This window comes from Oncorhynchus mykiss, chromosome 1 (genome assembly GCF_013265735.2).
Source record: "Oncorhynchus mykiss isolate Arlee chromosome 1, USDA_OmykA_1.1, whole genome shotgun sequence".
NCBI lineage: Eukaryota > Metazoa > Chordata > Actinopteri > Salmoniformes > Salmonidae > Oncorhynchus > Oncorhynchus mykiss.
In genome coordinates, this window is record NC_048565.1 from 54,904,400 (window position 1) to 54,924,047 (window position 19,648).

The following is a 19,648-nucleotide window of genomic DNA, read 5'->3' on the forward strand; positions in this document are numbered from 1 at the left end:
AACACAGTGGCTTCCATCATTCTTAAATGGAATAAGTTTGGAACCACCAAGACTCTCCCGAGAGTTGGCCGCCCAGCCAAACTGAGCAATTGGGGGAGAAGGGCCTTGGTCAGGGAGGTGATGGTGACTCTGACAGAGGTCTAGAGTTCCTCTGTAGAGATGGGAGAACCTTCCGGAAGGACAACCATCCCTGCAGCACTCCACCAATCAGGCGTTTATGGTAGTGGCTAGATGGAAGCCACTACCCAGTAAAAGGCACATGCCAGCCTGTTTGGAGTTTGCCAAAAGGCACCTAAAGACTCTCTCAGAACATGAGAAACAAGATTATCTGGTCTGATGAAACCAAGACTGAACTCCTTGGCCTGAATACCAAGCGTCACATCTGGATGAAACCTTGCACCATCCCTACGGTGAAGCATGGTGGCAGCATCATGCTGTGGGGATGTTTTTCAGCGGCAGGGACTGGGAGACAAGTCAGGATCAAGAGAAAGATGAACGGAGCAAAGTATAGAGAGATCCTTGATGAATACCTGCTCCAGAGTGCTCAGGTCCTCAGACTGGGGTCGAAGGCTCACCTAACAGGACAACAACCCTAAGCACATAGCCAAGACAATGCAGGAGTGGCTTCGGGACAAGTCTCTGAATGTCCTTGAGTGGCTCAGCCAGAGCCCAGACTAGAACTTGATCAAATATCTCTGGAATGACCTGAAAATAGCTGTGCAGCGACGCTCCCCATCCAACCTGACAAAGCTTGAGAGGATCTGCAGAGAATAATGGGAGAAACTCCCAAAATACAGGTTTGCCAAGCTTGTAGCGTCATACCCAAGAAGACTCAAGGCTATAATTGCTGCCAAAGGTGTTTCAACAAAGTACTAAAGGGTCTGAATACTTATCTAAATGTAATATGGAAAAAAAATCAATGCATATGCAAATATTTCTAAAATGTGTTTGGGGTTTTGTATGTAGATTGATTAGGATTATAATTTTTTTTAATCCATTTTAGAATAAGGCTGTAACGTAACAAAATTTGAAAAAAGTCAAGGTGTCTGAATACTTTCCGAATGCAATGTATATGTGTCGACTGTGTCCACAGTGTCTCCGGATTCCCTTTCCCCGCACTACATGCACATGCCAGTATGCATTCTACAAACGGTGGAATAGGCCAAATACGACAATAACACCACAACTGATGGCAATAGCTAACTACGGTAGCTAACCTCTGTAACTAGCCAGCAAGCTACTCTAAAGGGATTGCAAATGGGTTAGCATAACTCTAGCCAAGAAAAAACAGTTTTTCTAAATATTAGCTAGCTGGCTAGCATTTATGAGGCCAGCAAACACTATCCTCACCCGCTAGGAACGTATTTCCTCCAACGTTATAATGAAACGGTGTCTCTGTCCCAAAACACACGTTTTCTGGAGACTTGTGTGAGGAGTGCTGATCACGTCACCCACTATATGCGCCTTCAGTAGCCTGATTGTGTCCAGACTGAGGAGAAATCCACACGCAACGCATTCAGCCAGAATGAACACAATCAGACCAGTCTTTTCCATGCGATCTTCTTATTCTGATAGCACAAGTCGCATGTAAGTGTCAAGTGTAGACACGACCTGAGTGTTGGAGTCTGCCCGTCCTTTCGTAAATTACAAAAAAAAACAAGAACATTGTGCCATCTGGTTTGCTTATTATAAGTAATTTGATATTTAGAATTTACTTTTACTCAATTGAGTACTTGTTCCACCACTGTACTTAAGTACATTTAAAACCAGCTACTTTTAGCCTTACTCAAGTATTATTTTACTGTGTGACTTTCACTTGAGGCATTTTCTATTGTGTCTTTACTTTTACTCAAGTATGTAAATGTGGTACTTTTTCCACCACTGCACATTACATTTCTACACTTTTAACTCATTACATTTTTAAAAATGTAACCTTAATTTTAAAGGCAAGTCAGTTAAGAACAATTTCTTATTTATAATGATGGCCTAGGAACAGTGGGTTAACTGCCTTGTTCAGGGGCAGAACGACAGATTTTTACCTTGTCAGCTCGGGGATTCGATCTAGCAACATTTACTGACCCAATGCTCTAAACACTAGGCTACCTGCCTCCCTCAATACACCCCACCTCCCTCTGAGCCCACATCTGGAAGCAAAGTTCCCCTCGCCATCAGATCTTCTTGGGTCGTCCTCTGCCCAGGTAGTAGTAGTAGAGCAGAGTGACCAGGAGGAAGATTACTCGGCTGAGGAGGAGGAAGATTGCAGCGTTGGGCAACGAGCCCATCTCCACTAGAGTGACTGACGTCACTGAAATTACAGAATTGAGACAACAGTAATAACTAAGAATAAAAAACATATTGATTGATTGATAATGTATGACACTCAGTCAGCAGGAAATACCCCTTTCACATTTAATGAAACTGAAGAGAGACTCTTCAACATGTGCAGCTCAATGAGACTCCAAACTGTGCTACTGTGTCTCGACCACTAGAGGACAGTGTTAACTCATACACAGTCTGAAGATAGTGCATTGCACAGCAGGAGCAAGGTCCTTGATATCAACAAAAAGTCTAGATAGGTTTTCATGCATTGTTTTCATCTATCAAACTATTTTTTATCAGCATTGGAAAGAGTATTCGGCCATAAAGTCAAATATATGAATTGGTAGAAATAGGAAAGGTTTTATAATCTTAAGCACTCACCTAAAAACTGGATGGCAAAGTAGCATGCTTCACTGAGCAGAGTCCACTGGATGATGATCTTCTCTTGTGTATAGACACCATTCCACATGATGAGGGACAGACCTGAAGGGGTCAGTTAGAGCTCAGGGTTAGAGTTAACATATTGAATGATGATCTCATGTGTACACCCCATTCCACAAGATGAGGGATAGACCTGAGGGAGGAAATGCCATGAATCACAAGTCAGAGGTTAGGGGTTAGAGAGGCCATGGGAGAGGGGCCAATGGTATGTAGGCATTCCTATTCAAAATCTAAATACAGCTGTATAAGCTGCAGTGTTCAGTGAATGAGAAAATTGCACACTCCAAAAACCCTTGGCAAGCTATCTACAGTATAATAAATACCTAATTTTGGGCTCAATTTTTTTTTTAAAGATCACCCAAAATGTAGATAATGAGGTCTTCCTGAAACGCAGTAAAACTTATGCCAATGTTATTATTAGGCCTACTGGCTCAGAATCAAGCATGCAAGTACAGACAAATAAGGATGTGTACAGACAAAGTCTTGGACATATTTCCAGGTTGATTTTCCATCTCTAATTACTCTCGTCTGCCCACACACATGCTAGGACGAGGGAGGGTGAGTGGAGGTGGACATTGAGATGAGCGATGGCGAGGAGGAGGGTGGTTGTGATGAGGAAGCTAGCAGTATATCCCAGCCCTTTCATCCACCCACACATCCACATGGGAAGGGGGAAAGTGGGAGAAGGTGGGGTGCTGAGCTGAGGGGTGACTGTGGGAGGGATGGAGGGATGAGGATGGTGTGACCGTGGAGTGATGGAGCTAGTATGTATGTATATCCTTCCTGCATGCCATGATCCATCTGTTCCATCTCCCTCTCCTCCCCTCCTTTCACTCTTTCCCTCTCTCTCTTCTGTGGTGTGTAAAATCACCCTAACCTCCTGCTTAATCTATTCCGTTCTTCTCCATTTCCCTCTTCCTTTTCTCTCGCTCTTAATTTTTTCTCCTTCTTCTCCTCCCCCCACTCCCTGGTGATTTACAAATCACCCTATCCTCCTCAATCTCTCCCTCTTCATGCCCTCACCATCCCTTTTTCCATCTGCTCATCACCTTATCCTCTTCACAATGAAGAGCCACAATGCCACTGAAATTCACAAAAATTGAGATAACGGGACAGTTATATATTTTCTATCAGGACAGTTGGAAAAGATATCGGGACCCCTTGCAATCATGACGCAATAAGCACCGACACATGCAGACTGCACTTGCTGAAGTTACAGAAAGCTAAACCAACAACCAAAAAAAACAACAACCGAAATTGGGTACATTGTAAACGCAGGTCCAACGAGGAAAAAACGTAGCTAGCTTGCTAGCATAGTTATTCTTTTTTTTCAGAAACATATTGTTTTGAAGCATTAGATGACCTAAAGAGGGGAATGAAGAACATCAATTTCTCTGGTCCCTATTGTTGCAATCATGACGCAAGTGGCACTATGCTGTTAAATACTCCCACGTTTCTAGTTTGATTAGCTGTTTTCAGCAACTGATATTTTTTTTATTTGCTTGTCATATTGGCAGTTTTGTTAGCAACAAACTATTTAGGTAGCTTCTAGCCTAGTGTTTGATATGCAATGTGATCCCTTGTAATGAACAGTGTCGAGTGTTCTGACGAGAAGGCAAACTTTTGTAGCTATGCCAGACAAAATATGGCATTATCAGCTCATTGTTATGGATGTATCCTAATAAATGTCAATAGAAAACCGCTACTTTGCTGTTATTCTGACTGCAGAGGTAGTGACTGTGTTAGCCATAGCTAGCTGGCTAGCTAGCAAGCGAGGGATAAGAACAGAACATAAAGACTAATCAAATTAATGACTGGGTTGCATCTCTAGCAACCAAAAGATGAAAAAGTATATGAATTAGTTTATATAAATAAAAATGTTGATTTCTACAAGTAAATGTGTACTTTCATATTGTTTTCTGTGGTATAAGCCGGATAAACGCCTCCGTTACCTTGGATACATTACCTTGGAAATAATGGACGCCGCAGCGGGACGAGGCGTTTATGCACTATTTATGACCTTATCTCCAACATGGCGGTTCTGAGGAGGGCGAGCGTCTTGTCGGTTCCTGCTCGACTTTGCTTTTTTTATAGCTATTTTTGCATTAATGACTTTGTTTACTCAGAATGTTTGTGAAATAATATTAATAACTTCCTATGAACGACAAACACTTCTGGATCATGAATCGGAAGCTACACACACTACATAACCAAAAGTATGTGGACACCTGCTCGTCGAACATCACGGGCATTAACAAATCACGGGAATTAATATGGAGTTGCCGCCCCCGCTGCTATAACAACCTCCACCATTCTGGGAAGGCTTTCCAATAGATGTTGGAAGATTGCTGCGGGGACTTGCTTCCATTCAGCCACAAGAGCATTAGTGAGGTCGGGCACTGATGTTGGGCGATTAGGCCTGGCTGACAGTCGGCGTTCCAATTCATCCCAAAGGTGTTCAATGGGGTTGAGGTCAGGGCTCTGTTCAGGCAAGTAAGGTTCTTCCACACCAATTTCGACAAACAATTTCTGTATGGACCTCAACTTGCACACGGGGGCATTGTCATGCTGAAACAGCAAAGGGCCTTCCCCAAACTGTTGCCACAAAGTTGGAAGCACAGAATTCTCTAGTATTCCAGATCTGGGAGGCTGAGAGCTCCCGACTAACAGTTCTTGTGCTGCGGTTTCTTCCAGAGGTAGTAAGTGTTGCAACCGAGGACAGACGATTTACAAACTTCTGTACTCAGTGGTCCCGTTCTGTGAGCTTGGTTGACCCACAACTTCGCGGCTGAGCTGTTGTTGCTCCTAGATATTTCCACTTCACAATAACAGAACTTAGAGTTGACTGAGGCAGCTCTAGCTGGGCAGAAATTTGACAAACTGACTTGTTGGAAAGGTGGCATCCTATGACGGTGGCTCTTTGAAAATCACTGAGGTCATCAGTAAGGCCATTCTACTGCCAATGTTTGTCTATGGATATTGCATGGCTGTGTATACTGTATACAGAAGAATCTCTCAGCTTCCCAGGTCTGGAATACTACATTCACTCCTTTGTACCCCGCACAGTGGGATTACCTGTTTCTGCTGACCAAGATAACCGATGGCAACGAAGAAGGAAGGAAGGAAAGGGGGATTCCAAGCTAGGCTGAAAAAAATCTAACAGCATAGCTCCCACAATCTTCTTATTATCAATTTCCTTCAACCAATCTTCAGACATTTGTGTCAGTGCAGTAATGTTGAGTGCCCTTATCTATAAGCTTGCTGAAAGTCTGTTGTTCATTTGTTTACAAAGAAATATCATTGTATTTGGTAAAAAAAAAAATTCCATCCGTTTGCTAAGAGCTGGCAGTAAGCATATAGGTCTGCTGTTAGAACCAGTAAAGGACGCTTTGCCACTCGTGGGTAGCGGAATGACCCTGGCTTCCCTCCAGGCCTGAGGACAAAGACATTCCTCTAGGCTCAGATTAAAGATATGACATCTGTGTTGTCAATGCCAGGAGGTTTGTCATTATTGATCGATAACAATAATTATTCCACCTCTCCCACACTAACTTTACAAAATTCTAACTTCTTTTGCTTTTGCTTGATTACGATGGCTCACTGTTTGCTGTTGGCATTTCCTGCCTACGTTTGCCTACTTTGCCAATGAAATAATAATTGAAATAATTGGAAACATCAAATGATTCAATGAAAGATGGAGTTGAATTCCTCTTTCTGCCCATAATTTCATGCCATCATACTTTATATCATTAACCTTGGCTTCATAATACCGCTTCTTCTTCTCTTTGTTGAGTTTAGTCACAATTTCGGGAATTTGCAGTAAGTCAGACGTGCAGGTAGACATATTAGCCACTAATTTTGCCCTGTCTCTTTCAGCAATACAGTTTTTTCAATTCCTCATCAATCAATGGAGCCTTAACAATTCTAACAGTCAGTTTCTTAACAGGCGCATGTTTATCAGTAATTGGAAGAAACAATTTCATAAATTAATCAAGTGCAGCATCTGGATGCTCTTTATTAACCACATCAGACCAATACATATTTTTAACATCATCCACATAAGATGCCAAATCTGTTGATGATCTCTTATACACTATTTGAGGCCCAGCTTTCAGAGCTTTGGCTTTCCTGGATGTAGGCATTATATTGTGATCACTGCATCCAATGGGTACGGATACAGCTTTAGAGCAAAGTTCTATAGTATAATTAAAAATGTGATCAATAAATGTGGATGATCTTGTTCCTGTAATATTTATAAACACCTGGTATATTGATTTATAACCTGAACCAGATTACAGGCACTGGTTACAGTGAAACGCTTCCTCTTGAGGGGACAGCTTGATGAAAACCAGTCAATAGCACTTGGCGGCCTATAGCAAAAGAAAAGGCTTTAGATGTGCCAAGTGAACCTGCAACCACACCACTTCAGTAACACTTGATATAAGATATTCTCTATGCATTACAGGGATATGGCTCTGAATATATACAGCAACACCTCCCCCATAAGCATTCCTGTCTTTTCTATAGATGTAATATCATTATTGCGACCACTGTATCATCAAATCAATTATCTAAGTGAGTCTCAGGCTAATATATGAACATTATCTGATGTTAGCAAGTTATTGATTTCATGAACCTTGGGCTACTTATATTAATATGGGCTATTTTCATCCCTTTCCTGGGTAGCTTATCAGAGATAGATATAATATGTGACCAACCGCCTTGATTTGGTCTCATATAGCAAAATTTGAAACTGTTTTTTTACATTAGATAAAAGCAGAGACACGGGGCTACAAAATGGTATATCATACACTGTATTTGCGGAACAATGGGAAAGTATTTCTGCTTTGAAAGTTGATGATCTTGTAACCTCACTTTTGAGAAAATGGCCTTTGAATGATTTGGTACCTACTGGAGAGCTCTTCTTTGTCTACACCCATTCAACATCGTTCACAGCCTCTTAAGCTTTAGCTCCACCAATCTGTTTGGTGGAGCTAACTGGCTAACAGTTGTCACAGTGACATTCTATTAAAATGGACACTTACACAGTTAGAGACACTGCACCTAGCAGGAACCTCTCTTAGTTTCTTCAATAACTCCTGGTTTGAGAGCTTGAACATTAGGCTATAACTAGCCAAGCAAATGGCTCTGAAATACGAATAATAAGATCATACATGTAATGTTAGCTAGCGAGGCAGCCAGCTAATGTTAGCTAGCTAGCTAACAGTACACTTTAACTTGAAATGAAAAGACAATGCCAAAATTAGAAATGTGTAACATCTGAAAATTTAGCTAGCTAGACAATCTTACCCGTTTACATCATAGTTGGATGCTTCTCCCTGTCATAGATGCCATGGTTGCCCTTAGTTTGAAGATGTAATCTCAGGAGACAGGCGTTTTCTCCATCTCCTTAGCTATCATACTCTAATTCCAATGATTTCAAAGCTGTGAATAGAGAGCAACACTTATGCCGTTCTACTAAGAAATATATATTTTTTAAAGCTGCGTTAGACAGGATTACCTACACAAACTTACCAGCTCAAATATACAGAAGCATGCTATATGGCAGACCAATCCGAACTCATCTCTCGGCATTTCCAGCCCACTCATTATCTCAGCCAATCATGGATAGCAGGAAGGTTGCTGCTTTTTCTGTGGCTAAACCAACTAGGCTAGTAATTTAACAATTGTATTCGTATTTACAGATGTCATACAAGTTTGTTATTAAGACACGTGAAAGTTCACTTTTTCCAAAAGGCATTTCTGCCAAAAAAACATTACATTCAAATGGCTCTTGTTTGAAGCGACATGCGCTTAGTTTCCTTAAACGGGTGACCCATTGGAAAAGAGCAAATAAAGCAAAAGGAAAGAGTATACATTTAGCATTAATTAATTGGTGTGTGTAAGTGTGTGTGTGTTCTGTGGGGTTGAAGCTATGAACCCATAGGCTTGGCTCTCTCATCCCAACCAGGCTTTTCGAAGGGAGGGTGGACAATGAGCCTTTCATAGCGATAAGTATGTCCCCATGCATTCTGGCAGCTTTCCTGGCTGGGTTAAGTTCTTTCCTCTTCTGGCACACAGCTTCCGGGTATTCCTCGGATCAATCCGCGGTCCTAGCCACAAGGGCAAACTGCATCGCGGGCTGCTTTCAAGCCATCAAGAAAACTCTGCTAGCTTGATAGGCAGCTAGCTAGCAGCTAGGCAAGCTGCTACACCAAACAGCTCCTCAGAGCTGGTCGGCAGGATCCCTGGACAGGTAGTAGCAGTCCCAGCAACTGATGCCAACCGCATCGCGGGATCCACACTCAAAAAGATAGCTACAGTAGCTACTAAGAAACTTTTCAATATTTTTAAAAGAACAAACCGAGCTCGTTCCGCGTTCAACAGGAAGTGACGGGACAACATGCCACAGGCCACAATCAATAACCTGATCAACTCTATGCAAAGGAGATGTGTCACGCTGCATGAGGCAAATGGTGGTCACACCAGCAACTGGCTGGTTTTCTGATCGACGTTCCTACCTTTTATATTAAGGTATATCTGTATTCTAAGTCATGTGAAATCCATAGATTAGGGTCTAGTGAATTTATTGATTGGGCCTTCAGCGGACATCATGCCTGAGGGGCCTGTTGGAATCCTCGGCAGATTATGTCGGTATTATAGAGAATCGGCGGGGTTCCGTGCCGGCGGGGTTCCGTGCCCCGTACCGGCAGTAGAAAGGGTCCGGATATTGTAGCCCAGGAGTGGGCTTCGGTGATAGCCCAGGAGCCCTAGCCAGGCTAGCTTCAGGCTAATTGGTGCTTGATCCGGGATGGAAACGCTAGCCAGGAGTAGTCACCCGGGATTGCGGTTAGCTAGTTGCGAAAATCCAGATGAAAAGGTTCAGAGTTTGCGGTAGGAATCCGGGGATAAGGAGAGAAAAATAGGTCCGTTATGCTCTGGTTTGAGACACATTGTACGAACTGGCGAGAGCTTTCCGAGCTAAAGGTTAGCTGATGACCGCTAGCAGTGGTTTGCTGACTGATAGCTGGTAGCTAGTTAGCTGATTAGCTTCAGTTGAGGGATTCCAGATTCCAGATCCGAAGTAAATAGAAATACTTCAGAAAAAAACAGATCCACGCCACATTGGGTGAGGCGGGTTGCAGGAGCTTATTTAGAAGTTGAGGTTTAGGAAAATATTTTCAAAAGATATGCGAAGAAAAAAATATTAAAAGATAAAAACAAGGTACACGATAGGACAAATACAAAGACTGCTACGCCATCTTGGAATCAGTGAGTATTGAATGAAGGGGTGCCAATAATTGTGGCACATATATATGAGAAAAATATTTGTTTTATGTTAAGAATAATTTTTTTCTTGAGATTTTTGTAAATATTTTGAATGAAAGTGTCACGTTCTGACCTTAGTTCTTTTGTTATGTTTTGTTTTAGTATGGTCAGGGCGTGAGTTGGGTGGGTTGTCTATGCTCCTTTTTCTATGTTTTGGGATTTCTGTGTTTGGCCTGGTATGGTTCTCAATCACAGGCAGATGTCAATCGTTGTCCCTGATTGAGAACCATACTTAGGTAGCCTGGTTTCACTTTTGAGTTGTGGGTGATTGTTTTCTGTGTTTGTACCATTCGGGACTGTTTCGATTTTCATTTGTTCATTCACGTTGTTATTTTGTATTTTTGTAGTGTTCAGTTTTATATATTAAAATGGACTTACCACGCTGCACATTGGTCCGACATCTCTTACTCCTCGTCAGAAGAGGAGGAGGACAATCGTTACAGAAAGACCAAGAGTATAAACAATAAATACCTTCTTTTTTTACAGCCTGTTTTGCTCATATTTACCAAGGGTGCCAATATTAGTGGAGGGCACTGTAGGTGCATATTTGACTGTTAATGAAATGTTAGATAAAGACACCACTGAACGAATCAGAACCTGTTTGGCTTAGTAAAATGTATTTTAAAACATAAGTAAGTGACTATTCATCACTAAAGTGCATTTTGGGCTTGGCAGTGTGCAAAGCTGTCATCAGGGCAAAAGGTGGATACTTTGAAGAATCTGATTGATTTAACACTTTTTTGGTTACTACATGATTTCAAATGTGTTATTTCACAGTTTTGTCTAAACTATTATTCTACAATGTAGAAAATAGTAAAAATAAAGAAAAACCCTGAAATGAGTAGATGTGTCCAAATTTTTGACTGGTACTGTATATACACTACCGTTCAAATGTTTGGGGTCACTTAGAAATGTCCCTGTTTTTGAAAGAAAAGCACTTTTTTTGTCCATTAAAATAAAATAAAATTGGTCAGAAATATTTGCCTTGTTTAGTATCTGGAGCATCAGCATGCCTATGTATAGATAATCCATAAAAACTCAACCGTTTCCAGCTACAGGGATATGTCTTCATTTACAACATTAACAATGTCTACACTGATTTTCTGATTCATTTGATGTTATTTTAATGGACAAAAAAATAGCTTTTCTTTCAAAAACAAGGACATTTCTAAGTGACCCCAAACTTTTGAATACAGTGTATACAGTTGAAGTCGGAAGTTTACATACACCTTAGCCAAATACATTTAAACTCAGTTTTTCACAATTCCTGACATTTAATCCCAGTACAAATTCCCTGTATTAGGTCAGTTAGGATCACCATTTCATTTTAAGAATGTGAAATGTCAGAATAATAGTAGAGAAAATTATTTATTTAAGTTTTTATTTCTTTCATCACAGTCCCAGTGGGTCAGAAGTGTACATACACTCAATTAGTATTTGGTAGCATTACCTTTAAATTGTTTAACCTGGGTCAAATGTTTCGGGTAGCCATCCACAAGCTTCCCACAATAAGTTGGGTGAATTTTGGCCCATTCCTCCTGACAGAGCTGGTGTAACCGAGTCAGGTTTGTAGGCATCCTTGCTCGCACACGCTTTTTCAGTTCTGCCCACAAATTTTCTATAGGATTGAGGTTAGGGCTTTGTGATGGCCACTCCAATACCTTGACTTTGTTGTCCTTAAGCCATTTTGCCACAACTTTGGAAGTCTGCTTGGGGTCATTGTCCATTTGGAAGACCCATTTGTGACCAAGCTTTAACTTCCTGAGATGTTGCTTCAATATATCCACATATGTTTCATCCCTCATGATGCCATCTATTCTGTAAAGTGCATCAGTCCCTCCTGCAGCAAAGCACCCCTACAACATGATACTGTCACTCCCGTGCTACACGGTTGGGAAAGTGTTCTTCGGCTTGCAAGCCTCCCCCTTTTTACTCCAAACATAAACATGGTCATTATAGCCAAACAGTTCTATTTAATTTTCATCAGAGCAGAGGACATTTCTCCAGAAAGTACGGTCTTTGTCCCCATGTGCAGTTGCAAACCGTAGTCTGGCTTTTTTATGGCAGTTTTGGAGCAGTGGCTTCTTCCTTGCTGATTCAGATTATGTCAATATAGGACTCATTTTACTGTGGATATAGATACTTTTGTACCTGTTTCCTACAACATCTTCACATGGTACTTTGCTGTCGTTCTGGGATTGATTTGCACTTCCGCACCAAAGTATGTTCATCTCTAGCAGACAGAACGCGTCTCCTTCCTGAGTGGTATGACGGCTGTGTGGTTCCATGGTGATTATACTTGTGTACTATTGTTTGTACAGATGAACGCGGTAAATTCAGGCATTTGGAAATTGCTCCCAAGGATTAACCAGACTTGTGGAGGTCTACAATTTTTGGCTGATTTCTTTTGGTTTCCCCATGATGTCAAGAGAGTCACTGAGTTTGAAGATAGGCCTTGAAATACATCCATAGGTACACATCCAGTTGACTCAAATTATGTAAATTAGCCTATCAGAAGCTTCTAAAGCCATGACATCATTTTCTGGAATTTTCCAAGCTGATTAAAGGCACAGTCAACTTTGTGTATGTAAACTTCTGACCCACTGGAATTGTGATATAGTGAATTATAAGTGAAATAATCTGTCTGTAAACAATTGTTGGAAATATTACTTGTGTCATGCACAAAGTAGATGTCCTATCCGACTTGCCAAAACTATAGTTTGTTAACAAGAAGTTTGTGGAGTGGATGAAAAACGAGATTTCATGACTCCAACCTAAGTGTATGTAAACCTCAGACTTCAACTGTATGTACTGTATTCAGGCCCTTTACTTAGTACTTTGTTGAAGCAAATTTGGCAACAATTACAGCCTCGAGTCTTCTTGAGCATTTGAGGAGTTTCTCTTTCATTCTTCTCTGCATATCCTCTCACACTCTGTCAGGTTCGATGGGAAGCGTTGCTTCACAGCTATTTCAGGTCTCCCCAGAGATGTTTGATCGGGTTGAAGCCTTGGTTCTGCCTGGGCCACTCAAGGACATTCAGAGACTTGTCCCGAAGCCACTTGTGCATTGTCTTGGCTGTGTGCTCAGGGTCATTGTCCTGTATGAAGGTGAACCTTCGCCCCAGTCTGAGGTCCTGAGCGCTCTGGAGCAGGTTTTCAATCAAGGATCTCTCTGTACGTTGCTCCGTTCATCTTTCCCTCGATCCTGACTAGTCTCCCAGTGCCTGCCGCTGAAAAACATCCCCACATCATCATGCTGCCACTCCATGCTTCACCGTACGGCTGGTGCCATGTTTTCTCCAGACGTGACGCTTGGCATTCAGGCCAAAGTATTCCATCTTGGTTTCATCAGACCAGAGAATATTGTTTCTCGTGGTCTGAGAGTCTTTTGGCAAACTCCAAGCGACCTGTCATGTGCCTTTTACTGAGAAGTGGCTTCCGTCTGGCCACTCTACCATAAAGGCCTGATTGGTGGAGTGCTGCAGAGATGGTTGTCCTTCTGGAAGTTTATTCCATCTCCACAGAGGACCTCTGGAGCTCTTTCAGAGTGACCATCGGGTTCTTGGTCACCTTCCTAACCAAGACCCTTCACCCCCGATTGCTCAGTTTGGTCAGGTGGCCAGCTCTAGGAAGAGTCTTGGTGGTTCCAAACCACAGCCATTTAAGAATGATTGAGGCCTCTGTGTTCTTGAGGACCTTTAATGCTGCATACATCTTTTGGTACCCTTCCCCATATCTGTGTCTTGACACAATTATGTCTCTGAGCTCTACGGACAATTCCTTCTACCTCATAGCTTGGTTTTTTCTCTAACATGCACCTTCAACTGTGGGACCTTATATAGACAGGTATGTGCCTTTCCAAATCATGTCCAAAAACAGGATTGGGGAGTAACAGATTACATGTATTCTGTTACATGTAAGGGATAACAAACAAACAGTAATTGTAATCCATTATGTTACCAGCAAAAATATTGTAATCAGATTACCTATACTTTTGAAAAACTAGATGATTACTTTGAGGATTACTTAGAAATTCAGAAAGAATGATTGTGAAAAAGATCTTTGACTGTTTTTCTGTTCAAAAACTATTTATATTTGTCAAATGCGCCAAATACATGTTTACTTACAAACCCTTAACCAACAATGCAGTTAAGAAAAATAAGTGTAATATGTACATGTAGGTAGATTTAAAGCGACTATGAATAGGTAAACAGAGAGTAGCAGCAATGTAAAAGAGGGTGGGGCACTGCAAATAGTCTGGGTAGCCTTTTGATTAGGTGGTCAGCAGTCTTATGGCTTGGGGTGAGAAGCTGTTAAGAAGCCTTTTGGATCTAGGCGCTCCGGTACTGCTTGCCATGCTGTAGCAGAGAGAACAGTCTATGACTAGGGTGGCTGGAGTCTTTGACAATTTTTTGGCGCTTCCTATGACACCGCCTGATATAGAGGTCCTGGATGGCAGGAAGCTTGGCCCCAGTGATGTACTGGGCCGTACGCACTACCCTCTGTAGTGCCTTGCGGTCGGAGGCTGACCAGTTGCCATACCAGGCAATAACGCAACCAGTCAGGATGATCTCGATGATGCAGCTGTAGAACTTTGAGGATCCGAGGACACATGCCAAACCTTTTCAGTATCCTGAGGGGGAATAGGCTTTGTCCTGCACTCTTCACAACTGTCTTGTGTGTTTGGACCATAATAGTTTGTTAATGATGTGTACACCAAGGAACTTGACGCTCTCACCCTGCTCCACTACAGCCCCTTTGAGAATGGGGGGGTGCTCGGTTCTACTTCTCCTGTAGTCCACAATAATCTTCTTTGTATTGATCACCATGAGGGAGAGGTTGTTGTTCTGGCAACACACAGCCAGGTCTCTGACCTCCTCCCTATAGGCTGTCTCATCGTTGTCGGTGATCAGGCCTACCACTGTTGTGTCATCTGTAAATTTGATGATGGTGGAGTCTTGCCTGACCATGCTGTCATGAGTGAACAGGGAGTACAGGAGTGGACTGAGCACGCACCCCGGCTGGGCCCCCATGTTGAGGATCAGCATGGCGGATGTGTTGTTACCTACCCTTACCACCAGGGGGCGGCCCGTCAGCAAGTCCAGGATCCAGTTGCAAAGGGAGGTGTTTAGTCCCAGGGTCCTTAGTTTAGTGATAAACGTTGAGGGCACTATGGTGTTGAACGCAGAGCTGTTGTCAATGAATAGCATTTTCACATAGGTGTTCCTTTTGTCCAGGTGGGAAAGGGAATTGTTGAGTGCAATAGAGTGCAATAGAAAGTGGTGTGATTGGACCATGTTAGTTTGTTGTTGATGAGGACACCAAAAAACTTGAAGCTCTGCTCCAATGCTGCCCTGTCGATGAGAATGGGGTTGTGCTCGGTCCTCTTTTTCCTGTAGTCCACAATCATCTCCTTTACCTCCTTTGGCTGTAGTCAATGAATAGCATTCTCACATAGGTGTTCCTTTCGTCCAGCTGGGAAAGGGCAGTGTGGAGTGCAATAGAGATTGCATTATCTGTGGATCTGGTGGGGTGGTATGCAAATTGGAGTGGGTCTAGGGTTTCTGGGATAATGGTGTGGATGTGAGCCATGACCAGCCTTTCAAAGCATTTCATGGCTACAGACGTGTGTGCAACAGGTAGGTAGTCATTTAAGCAGGTTACCTTAGTGTTCTTGGTTCAGGGACTATGGTGGTCTGCTTGAAACTTGTTGGTATTACAAACTCAAGCTCGGAGTACACATCTTGGTAATCCATCTGGCCCTGCGGCCTTGTGAATGTTGCCCTTTCTAAAGGTCTTACTCACATCCGCTACGGAGAGCGTGATCACACAGTCATCCGGAACAGCTAATGCTCTCATGCATGTTTCAATGTTACTAGCCCCGAAGCGAGCATAGAATTTAGCTCATCTGGTAGGCTTGTGTCACTGGGCAGCTCGCGTCTGTGCTTCCCTTTGTAATCTGTAATAGTTTGCAAGCCCTGTCATATCCGACAAGCGTCGGAGCCGGTGTAGTACGATTCAACCTTGGTTCTGTATTGACGCTTTGCCTGTTTGGTGGTTCGTCGGAGGGCATAGTGGGAATTATTCTAAGCTTCCAGGGTAGAGTCTTGCTCCTTGAAAGCAGAAGCTCCATGGCTTCTGGTTGGGGTATGTACGTATGGTCACTGTGGGGACGATGTCATCGATGCACTTATTGATGAAGCCAGTGACTGATGTGGTGTTCTCCTCAATGCCATCGGAAGAATCCCAGAACATATTCCAGTCTGTGCTAGTAAAACAGTCCTGATGCTTAGCATCTGTTTCATTTTACCACTTTTTTATTGACCGAGCCACTGGTGCTTCCTGCTTTAGTTTTTGCTTGTAAGCAGGAATCAGGAGGATAGAAGTATGATCAGATTTTCCAAATGGATGGCGAGGGAGAGCTTTGCACGCATCTCTGTGTGTGGAGTTAAGGTGGTCTAGAGTTTTTTTCCCCTCTTGTTGCATATTTAACCTGTTAGATCTCTAGGGGCGCTATTTCATTTTTGGATAAAAAACGTTCCCGTTTTAAGCGCGATATTTTGTCACGAAAAGATGCTCGACTATGCATATTCTTGACAGTTTTTGAAAGAAAACACTCTGAAGTTTCAGAATCTGCAAAGATATTGTCTGTAAGTGCCCCAGAACTCATTCTACAGGCGAAACCAAGATGATGCATCAACCAGGAAATTAGCAGAATTTCTGAAGCTCTGTTTTCCATTGTCTCCTTATATGGCTGTGATTGCGCAAGGAATGAGCCTACACTTTCTGTCGTTCCCCCAAGGTCTTAGCAGAATTGTGACGTATTTGTAGGCATATCATTGGAAGATTGACCATAAGAGACTACATTTTCCAAGTGTCCGCCTGGTGTCCTGCGTGGAATTCGGTGCGCAATTGCCAGCTGCTTGTACTTTTCCATTTGATATAGGGGAGAAACCATGCGTCCAAGAACGATATATCAATGAAGAGATATGTGAAAAACACCTTGATGATTGATTCTAAACAACGTTTGCCATGTTTTCAGTGGATATTATGTAGTTAATTTGGAAAAAAGTTCGCGTTTTGAGGACTGAATTTTCGTTTTTTTTTGGTAGCCAAATGTGATGTATAAAACGGAGCTATTTCTAATACACAAAGAATCTTTTTGGAAAAACTGAGCATCTGCTATCTAACTGAGAGTATCCTCATTGAAAACATCAGAAGTTCTTCAAAGGTAAATTATTTTATTTGAAGGCTTTTATGTTTTTGTTGAAATGTTGCGTGCTGGATGCTAACGCTAATGCTAACGCTAAATGCTATGCTAGCTAGCTACTTTTACACAAATTATTGTTTTCCTATGGTTGAGAAGCATATTTTGAAAATCTGAGATGACAGTGTTGTTTACAAAAGGCTAAGCTTGAGAGATGGCATATTTATTTCATTTCATTTGCGATTTTCATGAATAGTTAACGTTGCGTTATGGTAATGAGCTTGAGGCTGTAGTCACGATACCGGATCCGGGTTTGGGAGATCAGAGAGGTTAACATGCTGGTAGAAATGAGGTAAGACGGATTTAAGTTTCCCTGCATTAAAGTCCCCGGCAACTAGGAGTTCCTCCTTTGGATGAGCATTTTCCTGCTTGCTTATGGCCGTATACAGCATATTGATTGCAGTCTTAGTGCCAGCATCGGTTTGTGGTGGTAAATAGACAGCCACGAAGAATATAGATGAAAACTCTCTTGGTAAAGAGTGTGGTCTACAGCTTATCATGAGATACGGTGAGCCTAAGGTGAGCCAAACCTAGAGACTTCCTTAGATTTAATTTAGTGCACCAGCTTTTGATTACAAATATAAATAGACGGCCACCCCTTGTCTTACCAGAGGCCATTGTTCTATCCTGCCAAAAAAGCGTAAAAACCACCAACTGTATGTTATTCATGTCATCGTTCAGCCACGACTTGGTGAAACATAAGATATTACAGTTTTTAATGTCCCGTTGGTAGGGTATACGGGATCGTAGTTCGTCTATTTTATTATCCATTGATTGTACGTTGGCTAATGGGACCGATGGTTAAGGGAGATTACCCACTTGCCGTTGGATCCTTACAAGGCACCCAGATCTTCGTCCCCGATATCTACGTCTCTTTCTCTTGCGAATGACGGGGATGAGGGCCTTGTCTGGCGTCTTAAGTAAATCCTTTGCGTCCGACTCGTTAAAGAAAAAGTGTTCCTCCAGTACGTGGTGAGTAATCACTGTCCTGATATCTAGAAGCTCTTTTTGGTCATAAGACACAGTGGCAGAAACATTATGTACAAAATAAGTTTCAAATCATTTGAAAAAACGCCCAATAGCACAATTGGTCAGGGGACCATGAAACAGCAGCCATCTCCTGTCTTCTCAATGCCATTCAAGTCAGCAATGAAAAAAGGCTCAAGTTTAAGTTTGTTCCACCTGAGCGACTATGATGACTCACCAAATGTGTTTGATGGAGCGTGGGAAAAGAGCAGGAATAGGCTTTTGTATGCTACAGTCAAAACTATGTCTTCCAATGGAGCGACTGCTGTCGGCATCCAAAGATTATCCAACTTGAATAAACACTTGGAAGGATGACAGCTGTGGTGTAGTCTACGGCGATACAGAAATCACTTATTATTGATCTGAATCACACTGCTGCTCTCTCATTTAGCTATTCGCTTCTTATGGATTGTGGTGTTGTGGATGGCTGTTCACAAATCCAAATGTGTATTTGAACCCAATAATGTTTGAATTCAAGAAGGTTAAGCTGCCTATCAATACTTGTTTTTGAAACCAGTGAACAGCCAGTGAAAAATGTGCTCTTGCAACAGCTGCTTATTGCTCAATCTAATTCATGCTGATAAAAAAAATAATCCATAGGCCTGATGGACACATGTTCAAACTTGCACACCTCTGATATACTTAAGAGGGTCAATCTGTAGTTGCTACATCCATTTTTGGACTATATATACACACACATATATATATATATATATATATATATATATATATATATATATATATATATATATATATATATATATATATATATATATATATATATATATATATATATATATATATATATATATATATATATATATATATATATATATAGATATATAGATATATATATATATATATATTGATTATTGAAACAATATAACTTATAAATGCCTCATTTATTTATTTATTTAACCTTTATTTAACCAGGTAGGGTAGTGGAAAACAAGTTCTCATTTACAACTGTGACCTGGCCAAGATAAAGCAAAGCAGTGTAACACCAACAACACAGTGTTACACTTGGAATAAACAACCATACAGTCAATAATACAAAAGAAAAAGTATATATACAGTGTGTGCAAATGAGGTAGGATAAGGGAGGTAAGGCAATTAATAGGCCATAGTGACGAAATAATTACAATATAGCAATTAAACACTGGAATGATAGATGTGCAGAAGATAAGTGTGCAAGTAGAGATACTGGTGTGAAAAGGAGCAAAATAAATAAAATAAATAACCGTTTGGGGATGAGGTAGTTGGATG

At 41.6% G+C, this 19,648-nt stretch overlaps 1 protein-coding gene across 1 annotated transcript in view; it reads right to left on the bottom strand.

The window, feature by feature from the left end:
* Positions 1–957: 957 nt before the first annotated feature.
* The window catches only part of LOC110525462 (tumor protein p53-inducible protein 11), a 29,288-nt gene continuing 10,597 nt past the window's right edge, over positions 958–19,648 (bottom strand). Inside the window, exons 3-4 of the mRNA XM_021605592.2 lie at positions 2,701–2,802; positions 958–2,305 (exon numbers count right to left, since the gene is read on the bottom strand). Coding sequence (XP_021461267.2) covers positions 2,169–2,305; positions 2,701–2,802 — 239 coding nt within the window. The 3' untranslated portion in view covers positions 958–2,168. The remainder of the gene's footprint in view (positions 2,306–2,700; positions 2,803–19,648) is intronic.